This window comes from Falco biarmicus, chromosome 7 (assembly GCF_023638135.1).
Source record: "Falco biarmicus isolate bFalBia1 chromosome 7, bFalBia1.pri, whole genome shotgun sequence".
NCBI lineage: Eukaryota > Metazoa > Chordata > Aves > Falconiformes > Falconidae > Falco > Falco biarmicus.
The window spans coordinates 55,920,727-55,939,246 of NC_079294.1; the positions used below are offsets into that span (position 1 = coordinate 55,920,727).

Genomic DNA, 18,520 nt, shown 5'->3' on the forward strand with positions numbered 1-18,520 from the left:
TTTCCTGCTCTAATTTTAATAAATCCATGTTTCTTAATTTTTACGGGGAAAATAATTACTTACTGGTTCAAAACAGGTGTGTATGCCGTTTTATCTTCATCTATGATGGTGACCATCAGAGTAATAAGCTGTGCCCAGAAATCCAAATTCTTTGTTGTTGGTCCCTGGTCTTCTTTAGGAACTTCTTGTTTCTTACCCTGTTAAAACAACAGTGAATATATTTTATATTAGAAAAATTATAGAAAATATTATGGGATTTCCACCTAAAGATTAGTACTTGGTTGGAAAGAGTGATGTATTAAGACTCTTCAGAAATTTTGGACAAGGACTGTCTATCCAACTGAGACTGTGTGACAGACTATACCTGGCTGTGGACATCTATCAAAAGACATACACAGAGAAAAGACAGCCAGGTCAGCAAAGATCATCAATAGAGACTTGGTTTTTAGTGCATGTCCACCCTTTAATGAAATACATTCTTAAATTCTTGGTTGTGCTGAAACAGAGTGCAGGTAAAATTGTCTGCTAAGGCAGAACTTTAATATCCTACACAATAAATACTGAACAAATCAATGATAAGGAACATTTCTTTCTTTGTTTTGGATTATACATTGAAGTTTTCAAGCCCAACAACTGCTATGCTGTTCTCTCTAAATGAAGCAGCAGTTAAATTTCCCTTTACTTTTTAACAGCCAAAATAACTAAGACTATTGCCCAAACTATTCTGCATAGAGATTTTTCCGGAGACTCATAGATTGACTGGCAAACATCACAAACTGTGCAATTAAGAGAGGCAGAGGAAAACACATTAAGTATGAGGGGAAAAAGAATAATCCCTGGACACATAAAAACACTAGGAAAAGGTACACAGGAATATTCAAAAGAGAGGCTTGCCAAGGTGGCACCTTGCCAAAGATTTTAAAGCTATGTGCAAAACCAATCTGTTATTTGATTCAGTTTTTTATCCAGGGAAATGGAATTCTTCTACACTGCTTGTAAGTGAAGAGGACTGCAACCAGTTTTACATCCAAAGCAGAGAACCTGAGATGCCCCATTACATTTCTGTAATAATCACGAGGGAGGACAGGACACACTGATATATCCGATGGATTGCCAATGTGACTCTCTAGTCATTAATTAAAAGTTGGTAAGTAAAGCAGTGGGTTTTACTCCTCTTGACTAAAAGCCTGCTTTCTGAACCTTTTTATATAGCTGTAAATATGTATTAATATTCACCACTTACAAACATTTATTAAGAATTTTATACTTTTTAATGTCACTAAAATGTGCATTTACAGCTAGATTTTGTCTCTACAGTTTTGATTTATGAATTCTTAGTCTACAGGTTCCTAGACAAAATTATTTTTCAGTTCTTCACTTGACAGAAGGATCAGATTCCTTATCAATGTCCAATAAATAACTTCACAGCAGAGAACCAACTATGATAAGAAATATTTTCATCTCTATGTGAATGCACACATACATACACACATAATTTCTGCCGCACAGAAGTATGTCTATGCGTGCTAGATCTACACAGCTGTCAGAAAGGGGTCTTTTCACTCAACTAGCAAGCCAGAAAATAACCATGCCTATTATTCCGCAAGTTTAAACATATGCTCCCTGTACTTTGTAGTCCAAACATGACCACTCCAATGGACCCCGCGTCTCTTTGAATAGATACGACACTATACTAGTGTCATAGTGAATTAATGTTATCTTAACCTCAATTAACTTGTATCTATTAACAGCATTTAGAATGGCAGAAAGGGAATTTCAACAACACAATTGAAACTGTTTTTGTGGTCACTGTGGAATATTTTAGAAGAGCATCATTAATCACACTGCTGATCTACAAATGCTACAGTTTCAGTGTCTAAAGCAACCGAAATAAAGGTGGGGCTCAGAAGCAGTTACAGTGGACCGTGTGACGAGTATCACCACCAATTAACAACCACACATGCAAACAAGAGTGCTTTTCAAAACAAAAATTAATATTGGAATATTAATGTCACTCATGAGGGCCTTCCCTGGTGTACATTATACTTCTATTAAAAGACCTTGTTTCCATGTCAAAGATTTATTTGTAATATAGCTTTTTTTTTTTTCTCAGAAGCTAGTCCATGTTTAAACTAAACCAACAGAAAGGCAGTTGTAGAAGACCAAGCCAGTTCACATTTAGTCTAGTGTCTTATCCAAGAACCACGTTTCACAGAAAAAACCTGCAACGGCATGTATCTGAGATAGCTTTTACAAATTGTGAATGTGAATCACAGAATGTAAAATTCTGTTAATATAGATAGCAAAAGGTGATTAATTTACAAAGTAATAGTTGCACAAGGAGGTGCTTTCTACAAAAATTATCTGGCACAGAAATATTTTAAAAATCAAGATAATCTTCTCAAACTAGCCAGAGAAAGTATTTTTTAAATAGTCTCACACAAACAGATGTAGTTGATACTCTGAAAGTGTACATTCCACCCACACCCAGCTGTAATTTCCATTCTTTATCCTAAAATCTAACTAACGGCTTAGAAATGCTCAGAATCACTGAAGTTGTTTCCACATTAATTGTTATTATTGTTGGCTTTATTACTTGCTTTATGTGGTTTCTGGCAACAGATGCCTTCACAGAAGCATCATAATGAGGTGAAACAATGTTGGAAGATTGATTACATGGATTATTTGCAAACTTCCAAAACTGACAGAAGAAAGTTCCATCTTGTAATAAAAATCATCCTGAAACAGAGCTATTTTCATATTCTACAAATTTCAGTGATACAATTTGTTTGGTTTGAAAACATTTCGATTAGCGTAACTGAGAGGCATAGTAAACCGCATTACAGTGTAGAAAAAATGAGCGGGAGGACAGCATCATAAAATTATACTTATATTTTAACATATTCTTAATGCAATGAAGCACCCTTCTAGAGGCACTGAAGTTAATTTCGATACTGTTTTGCTGAAGTCTGCTTTGGTGATGTGGGTTCACCATTAGTCTCTTGCAACCAGTCAGTGAGAATGCCCTCTTATTACATAAAAAAAAACAGTTAAGCTTTTCCTGCTCTGTATTCTCAAAAGACATTCATCTGTTCTAGTTTTGTAGCTGTGATGATAACAGCTCATGTCTCAGTCTCGTGATTTGGTCCCATATCCAACCAGTTCTCAACAGCAGGTATTCTTACACGGTACAGTGTATTTAGTCTGTGCAGAAGCTGTGGAAAGGCCTTTAAAATGCCAGAATTAGGTTAGTTTGTACATAAGCAAAGTAGATGCTTACAACAATTTACACAAACAAACTTTCTCGAGTATAAACATGGTTAACTATATGGTCTATTAAGTGGAAAAAGCTTATCTTGATAATAGCAACTTTCTTTTTTCATGCAAGTGACATCCATTAGAAAGAAACTGCCAGTATCAAACGTGAACTAAACAGCCAATTTACCCAAGTACTGCCACATTGGCACAAATATGGTGACAAGATATATGAGCCACTGAATACTGCTTATCATTATAGAGGATCATACCAATACTGAGAGTTTAAAAAATTGTATCTGAAAAGGTCAAGAGGAACATAAATTCTCAATATATCAAGATGACAAAATCACTAGTTAACAGATACTGTTCATGATTCATGACTTTTCAAAAAAAATATTTTCTGGAGTTGCCTATCTTAAATTTTTGGTGGATACATAATTCACTGAACAAGCTAAAATCGCAGATTGTGCTTGTAGTAACCAAGAGAGCTTTCAGGAAGCATTGATACAAATGAAAGTTTGCCAGTTAGAAGAATCGCCTTCTTTTTCACCAGCCTTTTCACTTAGGAAAGCCTGCTTAAAATATCCTGACCCTCTGTAACAAAACTTGGGGTGGTAATGCTGTCCACATGCACAGACCTGTGACATGCCATAAGAAGGTACTGTAGTACATCCTATACTTGAAAGCTCAATAATTAACCAGCTAAAGCCAGAATAGTGATATTCCTAAAAGGCATCTGCTGACAGATCAAACAAACAGTAATACCATATGATGGCTTACCATCAAGACAGGACAATATAGGTGTTATATGCTCACGTTAATTGATTTGGCTACCTCTTGTCTTTAGGATGACTCTAAAGTTGTAGCATATCATATATCCTTTACCATACAAAAATGTCTAGCAACAATATGAAAGTGGCAAACTTAAATAATGAAAAATTTCAGGAAAAACAGACTACACGAAACAGGCATGAGAAGGAAATGTGATTGGTTGGGTACTAACAAATATAGCTGTTTGCCTCATTCTGCTTTTAAAAAGGATACATTCTCATCCCGTTTCTCCAAGATGACACAGCTCATGATTGCCAGCATGGGAAATTTTTGATCATTATACTGAAGTTCACTGTTACCCATTTCCTATGACTTAGAAAAGTTTACAAAGCAATCTGCTGCAATTATAGACATGTAATTAGATCCAGATTAGGCTTGTATTGCTAAGGATCTTAGATTCCAAATGTTCCTTTAATTAAGATCTGTTTGTTTATATAAAATCTCTTTGGTTTTCATCTCAGCAATGCCCCTGCCTTATACAGAATCTATGTACAGTGAATGTACTCAATGGATGATAAATCTGCTCATCAGGCATTAGACTTTATGGTGCATGCTTAAATTGGGTGTCTTTTTATTAAATCTTTGTGACAGGGAATACTGTCTTTACTAATAGACAGTTCTAAGCAAAATCCTACAACAGTATATTAAAACTACTTAAAGTTATGTGAAAACTTATTTGGAACACATGAAATAGGGTAATATCAAACAGCAGTCAATGCCAGGAACAACACTGGCTTCAGCGGTGATCCCACATGCGTTGGAAGAGAAAATCTTGAAGAGCATCACAGGACTAATGCAAAATACAATTAGTTCCTCACTTTCTATCAAGTGTCCCAAGCTGTTTTGAATAAAATTTCAGTCAGTTCCAGAGGAAAGAAGTTCCAATTATTTTATAGAGCTACAGTAAGTTAGATGTGCTTGCCTAAGGAAAGCTGTTTTAATTCACTTTTAGTCATTTAGGAATCCAGCCTACAGATAACCTAATGGATGTTTCTTCGTTTTTTGTAATATATTTTGTTACAGGATATTTAATTTTATTGAGAACATCATAATTTCATTGGAAAACTAGATAATTGCAAACACCGTATAAGTAAAGTAGCTTTAAAGAGAAGTCATATTATTCACTTAAGATTTACAAACAGGAAATCCTGAGGATTTTGTGGGTTTTTTTAAAGGCAAGATCCAGACTAGGTGATTTATAACTGTTTGTCTTTTGCCATAGAACACATCAAAATCAGAAAGAGGAAGAGCAAGTTTTCATATATTATGTATCAAAATAAATTCTTTTCTTACACTGAATCGTGTTTTTTCTCAATTTCATTTTACTATCGATTTCCTAGTCACCTGAGTTCAAGTACAAACAATGGATCATGTGGCACAGAGGCAGTGGCTGGAATTTTGATATTGTCTTAAAGAAAAAGAGAAAATGTTAAGGGATTTTCCCCTATATGTTCAAGAAAAAAAAAAAGGCTAAACTTGACAAGCAAACATATTTTGCACTCTGGAAAACTGGCTGAGGGTGAAGAAAGCAATCTCAGCACAGTGTGAAGCAGAATTACAATCTACATCTGTATTACCCTGAGACAAATCTGTAAAGGCTGGTCTGTCTGAGGAACACAGGGCTTTCAACTTCTCTCATCATTGATTTTACCTGTTTGCATGACAAATGTCTGGTTTTATTTTGCTTCGTCTTTCATTTGTTATGTTCTGTGCAATCAATACATGACATCTGTATGGGTGTAACTTTGATAAATCCAATCCTATGATTTCAGAAACTAATCTGCACAAAGAGTACATCCAATGCAAGCCCCAAGCTAAGTTTCAGAATATGATATTTTCTATATAAATAATGAGAGAATGGAAGCTGAATGGAAACCAACACAGTAGCCCTGATTAGCGTGAGCCTACAGACTGCAATTTTATAGACCAGTCTTAGCTGAAGATGTATTACTTTTAATGGTACTTCTGTATTTGTAAACTGCTCAGTTAATACTATTCAATTTGGATGAGGTTAAGAATCATTAGGCAATACACAATATGCACTATAGATACATAGCACACACAGATAGACATTGACATGTATTACCCACACCTATTTTTATAATTTTATATATTTTTTTATACTTTCATGTAGGTAAAGAATGAAAATTTGGCTTTACAGCATTTACTTAGAAAGGCTAAACACAGAAACCATTTGCAGGCACTCAAAATACCTTCAAAACATGAGGGATTTCCCTGAAACAGTACTCCCTACACAGTCCTACTGTATAGTAACTCCTAAACTATTTTCATATTTGAAACAGAAACCATATTCCACGTATCCTTCTCCAGTACTAACTGAACTGAAATGGAATCCTTTTGGATAGATTCTAATTAAGATTCTTCACTCTTTTTCTTTGAGGAACGGGATGTGAAAGGAGCCGATCTAATTGCTCTGCCCACTCAGGACAGTGTAACATGCACGGCGACTCTGGAGTGGCAAGGCCAGTGCTACCCTGGTTTGGTTTGCACACACCCCCCGCCAAAAAAACCCCCAAAAAACAACAAAAAAAAAACAAACCCAAAAAGCACTGTGCTTATGCAGGGAACAAGTGGAGAAAGACCAAGGTGAGCCCCGCACTTACTGAAAGCTCTTTGCAGCAACCCGTGTAACCTACCTGCTGTCCTGAAATATCTACACTACAATATTTTTAAGAACGTGGAGGTCTAATTGTAATAATACCCTGCTCTCTGCAACATATCTAGATTAAAGGGCAACTGTGGAAAAGAATGGATTCACAATAACATCATGCATCTTTAAAAATTTATTTATTATATACTATACATCATATATTTTATATGATATATAGCATACAATAAATATTACAAATTGGATGGATAGAAATGTTGCTCTTTGCAAAACTATAAAAAACCGCATTTCATGTCTTAAGACAATCTATCAGCCACTGTAGGCCCCTTGCACTGTAACATGCACGCTTAACACTCCGAAGGTTATAACGCCAGAACAGTTTACAAAGGACCATGGCTCCAACATTATTGCTTACAAGGTTTTGAATTCAAATCTACTTGCTAAACAAAGAAGAAACAATGATGTTTTAGACCAGTCATGTACAGCTCCAGTAAGGTAAATCAATTTTCTGACCCAATGAGCAGAAGGGTAGTTCTCCCTAACACTGTCTCACAGGCTGTTTCCTAATGTAAGGACACAGCAGTCAAGATCACTGTATGTCCCACACGCTTTGTCTCCTGCATATCACACTGGGACTCTGCGCTTACCTTTGCCACAGGAGAGACATCTTAAGGTTATGATAGATACTTCCATGAAAACATCAGTGCAATGATAAAGCAGCAAAGACAGCAAATCAGCCGTGAAGAATTATCAGAACAGAGCACGCAACAAAGAACATCCTTATTCTACTTTCTCTCTCCGTGGGTGATCGTATTTTGAACATTATGTCCAAATCTGGACCCTCCCCTTCTCCTCATCCTGAAAATAATATAGCAGAACTGGAAAATGCTCAGAAAAGGTCAGCAAGGTTTATGGAAGATACAGAATTATTTCCATTAAAGGAACAAATATATGAGCTAAAGTTTATATAGTTTATAAACTTTTCCTTGGCTAGAAGTTTATCAAGACATCTGCTTTGCTCACTATCAGAGACAGGATGATAAGCCAGATGAATCTTTCATCTCACGTAGCATGGCCAGTCTCATGCTCTTAATCTTTTGGCCACAATGTGATCAGAAATGAAAGATGAAACAGGGGAAGGATGGAAATGAAATGCAGTAGTGAGGACATTCAGAGGACATTCACTATTAGAATATTCTGTTTGGAAACAGAAGTCTATTTACAGCACGGATGAATACATGCATGATCACGTTAACCTAGATAGAAAGGAGGTTGAAGTACTTTGGCTTCAGCTCAAGTGTGTAATCAGGAGGCCACATGGTTTTGCATTCCTGAATTGATGCCTGTCCTGTGATTGCTGTACTACTAATTACCCCATAATCATCAACCTACAGGAAGTATGTCACAAACTCAGATGCAGAAATCTCTGTGTGTGGATTTCTCAGAATTGTCAGTGTTTCCATTTCACTCGATTCTAAGTCAATGTTTAGTGGCCATCACTCTGGAGCTGTATTATGGAAGGTCAGATTTCAATGTGCAATTGCTTTTGCCAGTATTCAGACACAAATTGGACTCGAAGCAACTGCACACAAATGGTGAATGATCAATAAATAAAGGAAACTGTTTGCAAAGAGCTATAAATCCGAACTACTTTTAAAAACATGTTTACAACTAAAGGGGCTGGATTGTGAATTAACTGCAATCTCAAAAAATATTGATTAGACTTTCATTGTTTATGAGAATCTTTATTTAAGCTTTGGGTAAAGTTCAGGGGTTTTTTGCTCATTGTTTTTAATTAATAACTAATCTTTACCAGCATTCAGATTTCAGCACTGAAAAGTCTTCAGTCTTCTTGAGATCTAACATTAACTGACAACAGTTCACTGCTATGCACCTAGGGTTAACATAAACAGTTGAAGAGTATAAGGCTTTGGATAGCAAACCAGTTTGTTTGTTCATCTCTTCTGATAACAACACTACCACCCTTCCTTACTTCAAGGTTGAAGCTCTACAGCTTTCCCTACTTTCCCTTTTACCAGCTCCGTGCTGCCACTGGATGATGAGCTATTCTCTTGACTTTCTACCTAGCGTACTCAAACAAGCTTCTAACAAGCAATTTTATCTGTAAGAATTGGTCTGTCTCTGATAGGGAAGTCTCAGCATGGGGTTTGGAATATCACAGCAAAAATGCATCTTTCTGCTGTTCTAAAGTACCTTATCAAAGGTTTTTCTATTACAGTGGCTGACATGCTGCCCATCAAAAACAATGCTACTGCATAAGGATAGGTCTCTAAGTACCCTCCGCATGCCAGATCTGAAGACATTAGAACCTTTTCAGTGCATCTACAGCAGTATGTGAATATAACAAAGAGCCTCACAACAAATATTACTTGGCACTGAAATTTGCATGCCTGAAAAATAGGACTCCCTGGTATAAACAGCTTTCACTACTGCACATACTTCATGATTCAATTCTTATAGTATTTGTATAAGAAATTAATAATCTACTAATCCTTTGTCATTTTTTATTAACGAAAAAGAAGTACATCCCAAATGGAAAAGTGACCAGGGACTCACAGATGGGTACTGCAAGACTGAGCCAGCTCTCAAAGTGTACGTCCATCCACATGCATCTACAGCATAATCTACAGCATCGTGTTAATACCGAAACTCTGATTCCCAAAAGCTAGGCTATCGTACATTACTGACCTGACCTACGGTGCTATATGTCTACGCAGAGATAAATTGCAAGGGAAGAGCACTGTGCTGCTACAGCTGTATAACACCTGGTTCTAGAACTAGTTATTGTGTTGTTAGTTCCTGGTCTTCTGCACCATGCTTCACTGTGACAACACACAGAGCTAAGTATCAGACAGAAGGAAAAGGTCTCCAAAATCAGGTTTCAACACTATTCTGCTGAGCAGGTGTCAAATATAGAGTATCCCAGTGTTTTTCTCCAGTATACTGGTGGTATCAGTCATGAAAGGATTTGTAGTGATCAAGAGCTCTTCAGAGAACAGGAAGTTTGATTTGCATTTTATTGATTTCACTCAGTGGAGAAGACTGCAAAAAGAATTATTGAAGGGACTTCGGTCATTTTGAGTGTCAGCCAAGTTTTCAAAATCTTTTTGTTGTCTTAAGAAAACAGAAACAGTGACGTATTTGTAAATTAAGTCAGAAGGTTATCAAAGTGCTTCCTAAACTACTAGTTCAAGGCATTCTTTTTTTAATATAAAGCAGCTAGCTCCCAATTCAGATCAGTGTTAATTAAAAAGAGAAAATACTGCATCTGCTGCATAAGGAATCAGGTAATTCCTCATCAGAGTGCTTTGTCTCAAATAATGAGGACATTGTCAGTATATGTGTCAGTAAGACCGTCAAGTAAAACACATGTTTTATCATCTGTAGTACTCATTTGCTTTATGTCATCAGCTGTTCTTTGTATTCTGGTACGAGACTGTTGTATGACGTTTTGCATACTGTTAACATTTACCATGCTTCACTCCAGGAAATATTGCTGTTCCCCAGGGGTGACACAGTGCTGCAAGGTATTTGCTTTGTAACGGTGGTTGTCTCTCTGGCATGAAGGTAGCGAGTAATAAAGAGGCAGTGGGAATTGCTGAGCCTATTTTATGGTTCACTTCTTACTCTTCTTAACAGTGATAAATTTTCCAAAACTACAACTTAAGCACCCTCAATTTCATCATTTATTGTTCTATTTTCACCCCAAAATCAGACAATTACACACATTCAGACATTAAATATTTTCTAGAAATACTGTGGCAGGCATCTTTAACAATTTTAGGTTGAAGACAAAAAGCAAATGCAAAAGGTTACATACAGAGATAGTACATACTAATGTGCAGGAACCTACTACTGCTGGCCAGGTTGAAATACTACTCCTTAAGTAGACTGTCTACGTTCCACTTTTTCATAATATCATCCACAATATGATTCAGGCAAGAAATGAACCATGGTAAACCCCTGAACCTGCAGTGGGCCTTGGCAGGAGAACAGCTGCCAGTCTTTCCCCTGAGTAAGAGCAGGTGGTGACCTACATATGAACCATTTCTTCTTGCTTTGGGGTTGATTGACTCCAGTTCTCACTACTCACAGCTCAAATCTCAGTTGTGCAGCTAAAACACGAACCTCCTGTGCTATAGGTTCCACCAAGCTGTATACCTATCTGTTCCTAAAATTAAATGCATACGTAGATACATTGGTAGCAAAATATAAGAGGATAATGCAGAAGGCACTTTTCTTGTACAATTCTAGAGCTGATGCAAAATTTAGGTAGCAATTTCAATTATTTTACTCATATCTATTAAAGCTATATCAGTTTGATTGTATTTCTTAGAATTGCATCTCACTTGCTGTGAAACGAAGTTTTGCTATCTGTTATTAAGATATGTGATTGTCATTTGATTACTGTTAGTGATGAGTTATTTTGAATGTGGACTAGCTATCTTAAATTTAAATTTTGCTTATTGCACATTTTCACTAAAATGTCTTGTACTTGCTAGTGATCGTAACTCCATAGACACTTGCCTGCTTCAAGTTTCTGCATACAAACTCACCTGCTGGAAATCTTGCTGAAAGAGAATAGAAAAGGCATACGAATACAGTGAAATGCAGTTAATTAACTTTTCCAGCTGAGTGAATATTTGTGGATTTTTTTATTTTTTTCAGGCCTTCGCATTACTCTATCATTAATTAAGTAGAGTTGTGTAAGAGAAAATTAATGCAATGACATTGCCCCCCAAAAAAATAAACTGGAGAGAGACATCACTTTAAACTTGTTTTACGTTCTCTACCAATTAGAAAGGCTACAATATCACTGCATTATATAATAGTTGGGTTAAAATAGATGGGTTAAACTATAAATTAAAAATAGATGGGTTAAACTATGACTTCACAGAAAACAGTGAAAATTTTAAAATACAGATAAACATTTGCATGCGTCACAATGCTTTGCAGAAGTAAGATGACTTCACTTTTAACTGTTTACTAAAACAGCTAGCATCTGCCGATAAACTCTGCAGACTTACGCGATTGTCTAGCAACAGCTCATAATATATTTAAAAGACAAGATCAAATTGCTGCAGAGTAACTGCTAGCAGGAAAACAGAACACTTCATAAGGCAAATATGTGCGATGTTTGAAGCTGCTGCTAATTTATACTGCTTCTCCATTTACAGCATCATCTGTTGGAGAATAAACATACACAAGCACTCAGAGCGTGGAGTGTCTATGGGTGCTGGTGAGAAACTCTTATGTTCAAAGCTTGGCAGCTAGAGATAAGTTTTCTGATGTGACAGGAATCCAACATTAGAAAATAAATTCTTACTTCCAAAAACTTGAATGTATAGCATGTACTGCCTCTCCTGAAATACAGGAATTAATATTTTGGATTCCAGTGAAATGTGCTTTCAGATAAAATTTGAGGTCTTTTATCATGTAATATGACTGTTCTCATCTATTATATACTACACAGCAATTGTGTATTTGCCAGAAAAACTTAATTCACCCTTTTCAAGGCTGGAATAGTCATTGAAATACCATTTTTCAGTGTACCACCCAGAAGGCAGAAGTAAGGAACAACAGGTAATGTAATAAAGCAGTGATGCTCATTTTAGACAGTTGTATAATTTTGCAGATACAGATTTCTTAATTTTCATATTACTTACAGAATAAACTCTGGCCATATTGTAGGAAAAAAAAAATCAAAAGCATTATCCAGGCTTTTGCATGGCATTTGGAATATAACAAATGCTATAATTATTTTGCATTGATAGTTCAGCCCGACAGACTAATTTTAAGAAATGTTATAGAATTTTCCTTTACTTCCTTGAAGCAATTACTAAAGGTTGGATCCAAGTATGCACCACAGGTGTTAAAATATAAGGCTGGAAAGGCAATATATAATTTTCAAAAAATTGTAATGCTTCTTTTCTAGAGCTACTGAAGTGAAATAATACATTTTTAAAATTTATTTTCCAATTACAGATCTTAAATGAACAGTAATCAATCTAATGTCATATTCCCTAAAGCCCCTGGACAATTTTACAGTTAGGTCCAATATTATGACCAAGTTGTGAATTAACATGTTCATTTTGAAACTCATTTTGTTAAACATTTTAGAGTTCATAGCCATCTGTAGGTTTATTTATGATATATTGCTCCTTCTAACATAAATGAAATGAAAATAACCTGAGTGCTTTAATATGAAGGAACACTGGAATGCTTTGTGTTTACTTATGGTAAACTAACAATAATAAATGAGCAATAGCATGAAACAAGTTCATATTGGCCTTACCTGATCAACTAACTGGAAGTAGAGGTCATAGCAATTGTCAAAAATGTATTTGTAAGTTGAGTCCAGGCAAGCTCTTACACAGTCTTTCACCACAGTACTGGCTCGAGGTGGGCTCTGCAGTTCAAGGACCTAATAAAATATTTCATAAATGGTAGACTGTCAGAATTAGATTGAACGCAAAAAATCCAAGTGTTACAATGAATAAAGTTCTGTAATACAAGATGAAAAGTGTTTAAATATAGCAATGATAAAAATATTTAAAATTGTGTTGACTTAAGGTGATCTTAGTTTAAAGATGCATTAAAACCCATATTAATTTAAGCAAGTAGATCGCATCACTAAGTTTTATTTGAAAGAAAGTATTCGTATGATGATAGAAGCATATGTGTCCAAGGGTTTTCACCTCTAGTGGAAAACCTAAAGGTTTTTCTATTATTTAGGGAATAATTAAACCATATAATTTCCTCTGAATATCAGCCAAATAGCTCTTCACTTTTTAAAGCAATAGGTTCCACTTTTTATTACACTTTAGGATACATTAATTTGAACTTCAACTTAATGGATTATTTTAATTCTTATGTAGTGCCTAATGCAGTGAAATCACATGCTTTTGTGACAAACGCTGCTTTCTGTTTCTGTATTTTCATCCAGTAATATTGATGTGTACCATTCCGTTCTAAAAATATTTTAGAAGTTGACCACCTAGATATCAACATCTGGAGTAAGTAAGGAGAGCAGAGTTATAACTACCAGGAAAACACTATTCTATGACACGTGTTCCTAAGAAGTTCAACTGAGTTTACTTTATGTGACTTGACTTTAAACTAAATAAAAAAGTATTTTTTTTGTTTCCTTCAGGAGATGTAAAAATCATTGTTAAAAATGCAAAAGACGGTTGTTTATTTTTCAAAGATAATGGCTTTTACCACATTATTAATACAAAGGATGAATAAGATGACTTTACCTCAATGATGTTCAGTAAGCTGAGAGATCTAATTTAAAACTGAATCAGATGAATCAATTAAGAGCATTAACTAGAGTATGATTTTCCTGGAAAATAAAAGGCAACAGCTGCTTCTTTTTTTTTTTTTTTTTTTTAAGCCATTGTGCAAATAAAGGACAATACCTTCATTCGAAAAAAAGTAATGCTGGTAAGCAGGTCCACAGTTGATTTTAGATCTTGGAGTCTTTCAGTATTACTGGCAGGAAAATTATCCTGGTGAATTAGGAAGAGAGGAATCAGGTAAAATTGGAGTTACAGGTAAGATCCTTGAACAGCTAAGAAAAAAAAAACAAACCGCTGGGAAAACAAAGATGCCGCTTGGAAGGATTAGAAAAGTCCACCTGTTACCTGAAGCCTGCCTGTAAGGAAGTCAGTGATAAGCACCCCTTCAACATGAATAGGAACACCTCTGGATAATGCTCCTGTATTTGTAATATGAATGATTTAAAATACTGTGATAATTCCAAAACATGAATGGAGTACAAAACACTACAAAAAGACTGGAAAATGTTGCTAATAAAAATAATTTATGGGTTCTCCATGGTACATAAACTACTTGGAGGCACAAATGCAGTAGTAAGCTTGATGAAGAAATCTATGAAACATTTGCTATGATTTCTAGATTAACAGGAAGACTGATGGGAAGCAGCGTTACGATCATGGCTTCATACTAACACAGCCAAATATTCTCATGCTCCTATATTATCTGGATAACATCCTTCAAAATTAAAAGATCCTAGGATGAACGTATCTGCTGCACAAAGGATATGGTCTTAAAAACTGAGTATGTGCAACTTCTACTACCTCTGATACCTTAAGGTTCTTTTACCTATTCCCTTTCTCCTTCAGATTTAGAAAGCAGACCAGATGAACACAGAAATCCTTGAGTTGGAGGCTGCCATTCCTAGAAGCTGAAAGGAGAGTCATAGCTGATGGAGCCCTATATGGCGTATGTATCATCCATTCATGATCCAGTGGAATGGAAAAGGAGAGGGAGTTCAGAATGGTATGATAACTTGCAGGTACTCAGTCCATGCTTCTTTCCTGAAAGGCTGGGTTTGGAGCATACCTCGGTGGAAAGAGCTTCCATAAGGCAGAAATGAAACTGGAATTCCTACCATGTAGAAAAATTAGGAGTGAAGTCTCTTTCAAGATTCCTAGGATCTTAGCATGGAAGTTGCAGCAAAGATGTGAGTCTCTCAAAACAAATACAGCAGTAACTGTAATTTGCACCACGAGTCAGTGAAGGCAATTCCCAGATAAATTAACATAATCAAGATATGGATTAATTTAACTGAAGTTGTTGAATTGTACTCTTTCTTGAATGTCTGGTCAACCTTTGAACCATTCTTAGCTTTTGCAATGAAAAGAATAACTTTTTTTAAATTGGAAAAATATTGTTGTTACACTGCTTAAATTCTGTAAACTTTTGTTCCAAAATTTGGGGTCTTACGTCAGCACTCAATATTTTCAGCTTCTATGCCAAAAAGGGATTAATCTCTACAACTTCTTTAAGCAGATAAATCCCACAGGGATATTCACAAGAAAAAACATTTAAGTTGTCCTCTAGATAGAATATGTTACACATACCCTGTATTTAGATAAATCAATCCTCAGAGAATTGTGCAACTGATCCAGCAGTTTTATGAACTTTTCCCTCTGTAAAAAAAAAACAACAACAATATGTTGCATAAGAATTTGCAGTTCCTGTAACTGGTGGGTTTTTAGAAATCTGCTTTCCATTTGTAACTAGGAAAATTGATTGTTTTCCATTGTTTCATATAGAAGTGCTTGTCTGAGATATCTGTGTTTCAAGGAAACATTCACTTTATTTTTCATTTCTATCCTATATTGTGATTTACCTGGTACACACTCAACACTGTGCAGCTGTGCAAAACATTAGTGAGGTAACATTGACTTTCCTATGCAGCATTTTACTTTCTTAACAAATGATGCATTGTTAAATAACTCAAAATATCTAGAAACTGAAAAGCATTTCCTGATGTCTCTGACCAAAAATGCAAACCCAGCATCAATTCAGCATAAAGTCCAAAGCGTTAGGTTGTGTTAGCTAGGCTTGTTAAAGCAGATAAGCTTGTTAAATTTTTATATTTGCCTTGTAATTGCCTAAACTCTTAGAGAAAGCACTTCCCCCTTCCTTTAATGTGTAAAAAGTGATGCTCATTTACAGCAGAATTTGGTGTAAAAGTATGAATGAAAATTATGCTTCAGAAACAGTGCCTTTTGTAGGAATAAGCTAAGTAGTACTATGCAGTTAGTTTTCCCTTTCAAATGTGAAGATTAATTTGTTATCTTGACAGCTGAATGCGCAGTGAAAGTATTTTGCTATGAGACATGCAGATGAGTCATGCCATCCTCAAGTAATACTAATTAGAGTTTCCAATTAACAGTCTTCAAGTTCGAACATATTCCGTAGCCCACTGCACAGAACCGCAGTAATCCTTGCCAGCCTACATGAAAGCAGGAGGCTTGTGGAAGCAGCAAGGTCTGGAAGCTCTCAGTCTGCGTGATTGTATTCACACCACCCCTGAAATACGTGCCGCACTACTATGAAAACAGAGTTCTTTGTGCACTGTCTCTCATCACTGGAGCACTAACCTACACCAAAAGGCACTAATTTGGCACAGTTCCCTGAAGGGATCAATCAAAAGGGAACTTTTTTGTCATTCTATAAATCCGTACTGAACTATTCAGCCAGTCAAATCCTTCCCAGCTGTAGCCTGAGGACTTGAATTTGAGATGTTCTTTTTGATGAATGATGTGCAGCTATCCACTAACAAATGCCCTTTTACCCAAGAGAGAAAAATAATCTAATATTTTGCCTATAAGTCAATTGTTTGAAAAAAGAGCTCCAAATCTCTATTAGTGATGCTTACTACTGTCTTTCCATCCATCTGTTGAACTCTGAATTGGATTGGAATTTGCGTCAAAGGTAAACTGGCATTAACATCAGAGAGAGGACTTAATCTCTGTCCAATCTGAGGATAAAGTAGTTCCGATCGTTAGAAAAGTGGAGAAAAAAAAGAACAGAAAATCCAGCAAAACATTCTAAATTTCAAAAGCTGGATCAAACTCAAAAGTCTAATAGACCTTGAACATTGAGAGTAGCCTTGTATCAACAGAGATGTAGAGTCATTCCATAATAAACCATTGATTAGCTTATAAAAGAAGTAGTTTATTAAATAAGAACATAGCAATATTGTGCTGCAATGGTAATACAATAATTAAATCATAAATATTCTGATAGTGCTTTTCATCTATAAAACTTTTTTACTTTATGGTAATGGAGCAATGTTAATATTCGTCTTTCAAAGCAAACTCCTAGCAGCAGGAGAGAAAGCTCCTGTTCAAGAACATGCTGTCTCCAAACTAAAGACCCAGCCCTGGGGACATTTATATGTGCGTACTTCCACCAGGTTTAACATTTAAAAGAAAAATAAATAAATTGGTATTTAGAGTAAATACTTTAAAAAAAAAATCCAAAACTGAATGGATGTGAAAACAATGACTTAATGGATTTTTAAAATTTTTTACAGACTCAATGACTTAGATTTGAAAATACATTAATATTTGTACTGCTTTAGGAGTATTTAGAACTAATGGTTGACTATTTACAGCTGTAAGCAGTAGCAGCAGATCCTAAGAACATTCAGGATTTAGCAATAATACAAAAAAAATCAATCTTTGGTATTATTACTACACAAAGTGGGTTTTATAGATACATGTTCTATCTCAAAGGTACTTGTGCATGCAATGCAAGCTAATATTTAGCTTCAACTATCTGAGACCTTGTATTAAAAAATTACGCAGGAATGCTTTACTTAATATACTGCTACAAATCCAAATTTGTTTTAGCATCCAGTGCAAATTTTCTTTACAAAACTAAACATTTATACTTTTTTCCAGGCATGGACTGAATTACTTTACTGAGCACAGTCTGATAATTGTGTTTTTGACTTCTGATGGGAAGACAAAAGCAAAACCAGAATTATGTCTTTCTTGTTTTACTACTCCAAATGTATAATTTCATAACGTTGTCTTGAAAATCCTGAAATTCATAATGTTTCTATTATTCTTAATACTGGAGAAGAGCATTATTACCTCTAACACTACTTCAAACAACTATAATTTGTATTTAATAAATTGTAATTATGTTTGATATTTTATTTTGTGTCAATAAATGATATTTTACAAAATATTATCAAGAGTTCATAGCTACTGTTAAATGAAAAAAAGCTTTAATATTGGCCATACAAATAACAGCCAAAAAAACCCCAACCAGGAATGAATGCATTTTTCAGCATTAAATTGTATTTATACCCTTATCTCTGACTGTATCACGTGTAATAGTAGTGATATGAAAGCAATCTCTTTGAATTATTGCTCTCAACTCCCCAATGAGTGTAGGTGAGCAGATTAGAATACAGAGTGAATGAATCTTATTTTTTATCATGTTCAAAGA

General features: G+C 35.3%; 1 protein-coding gene across 2 annotated transcripts in view; it reads right to left on the reverse strand.

Annotated features, from left to right (window-relative positions):
* The window catches only part of UNC13C (unc-13 homolog C), a 178,726-nt gene that overhangs the window by 72,650 nt on the left and 87,556 nt on the right, over positions 1-18,520 (reverse strand). For both annotated transcript variants that reach the window (XM_056347091.1, XM_056347090.1), the window contains exons 13-16: positions 15,628-15,696; positions 14,161-14,250; positions 13,035-13,163; positions 64-197 (exon numbers count right to left, since the gene is read on the reverse strand). In XM_056347091.1, coding sequence (XP_056203066.1) covers positions 64-197; positions 13,035-13,163; positions 14,161-14,250; positions 15,628-15,696 — 422 coding nt within the window. The remainder of the gene's footprint in view (positions 1-63; positions 198-13,034; positions 13,164-14,160; positions 14,251-15,627; positions 15,697-18,520) is intronic.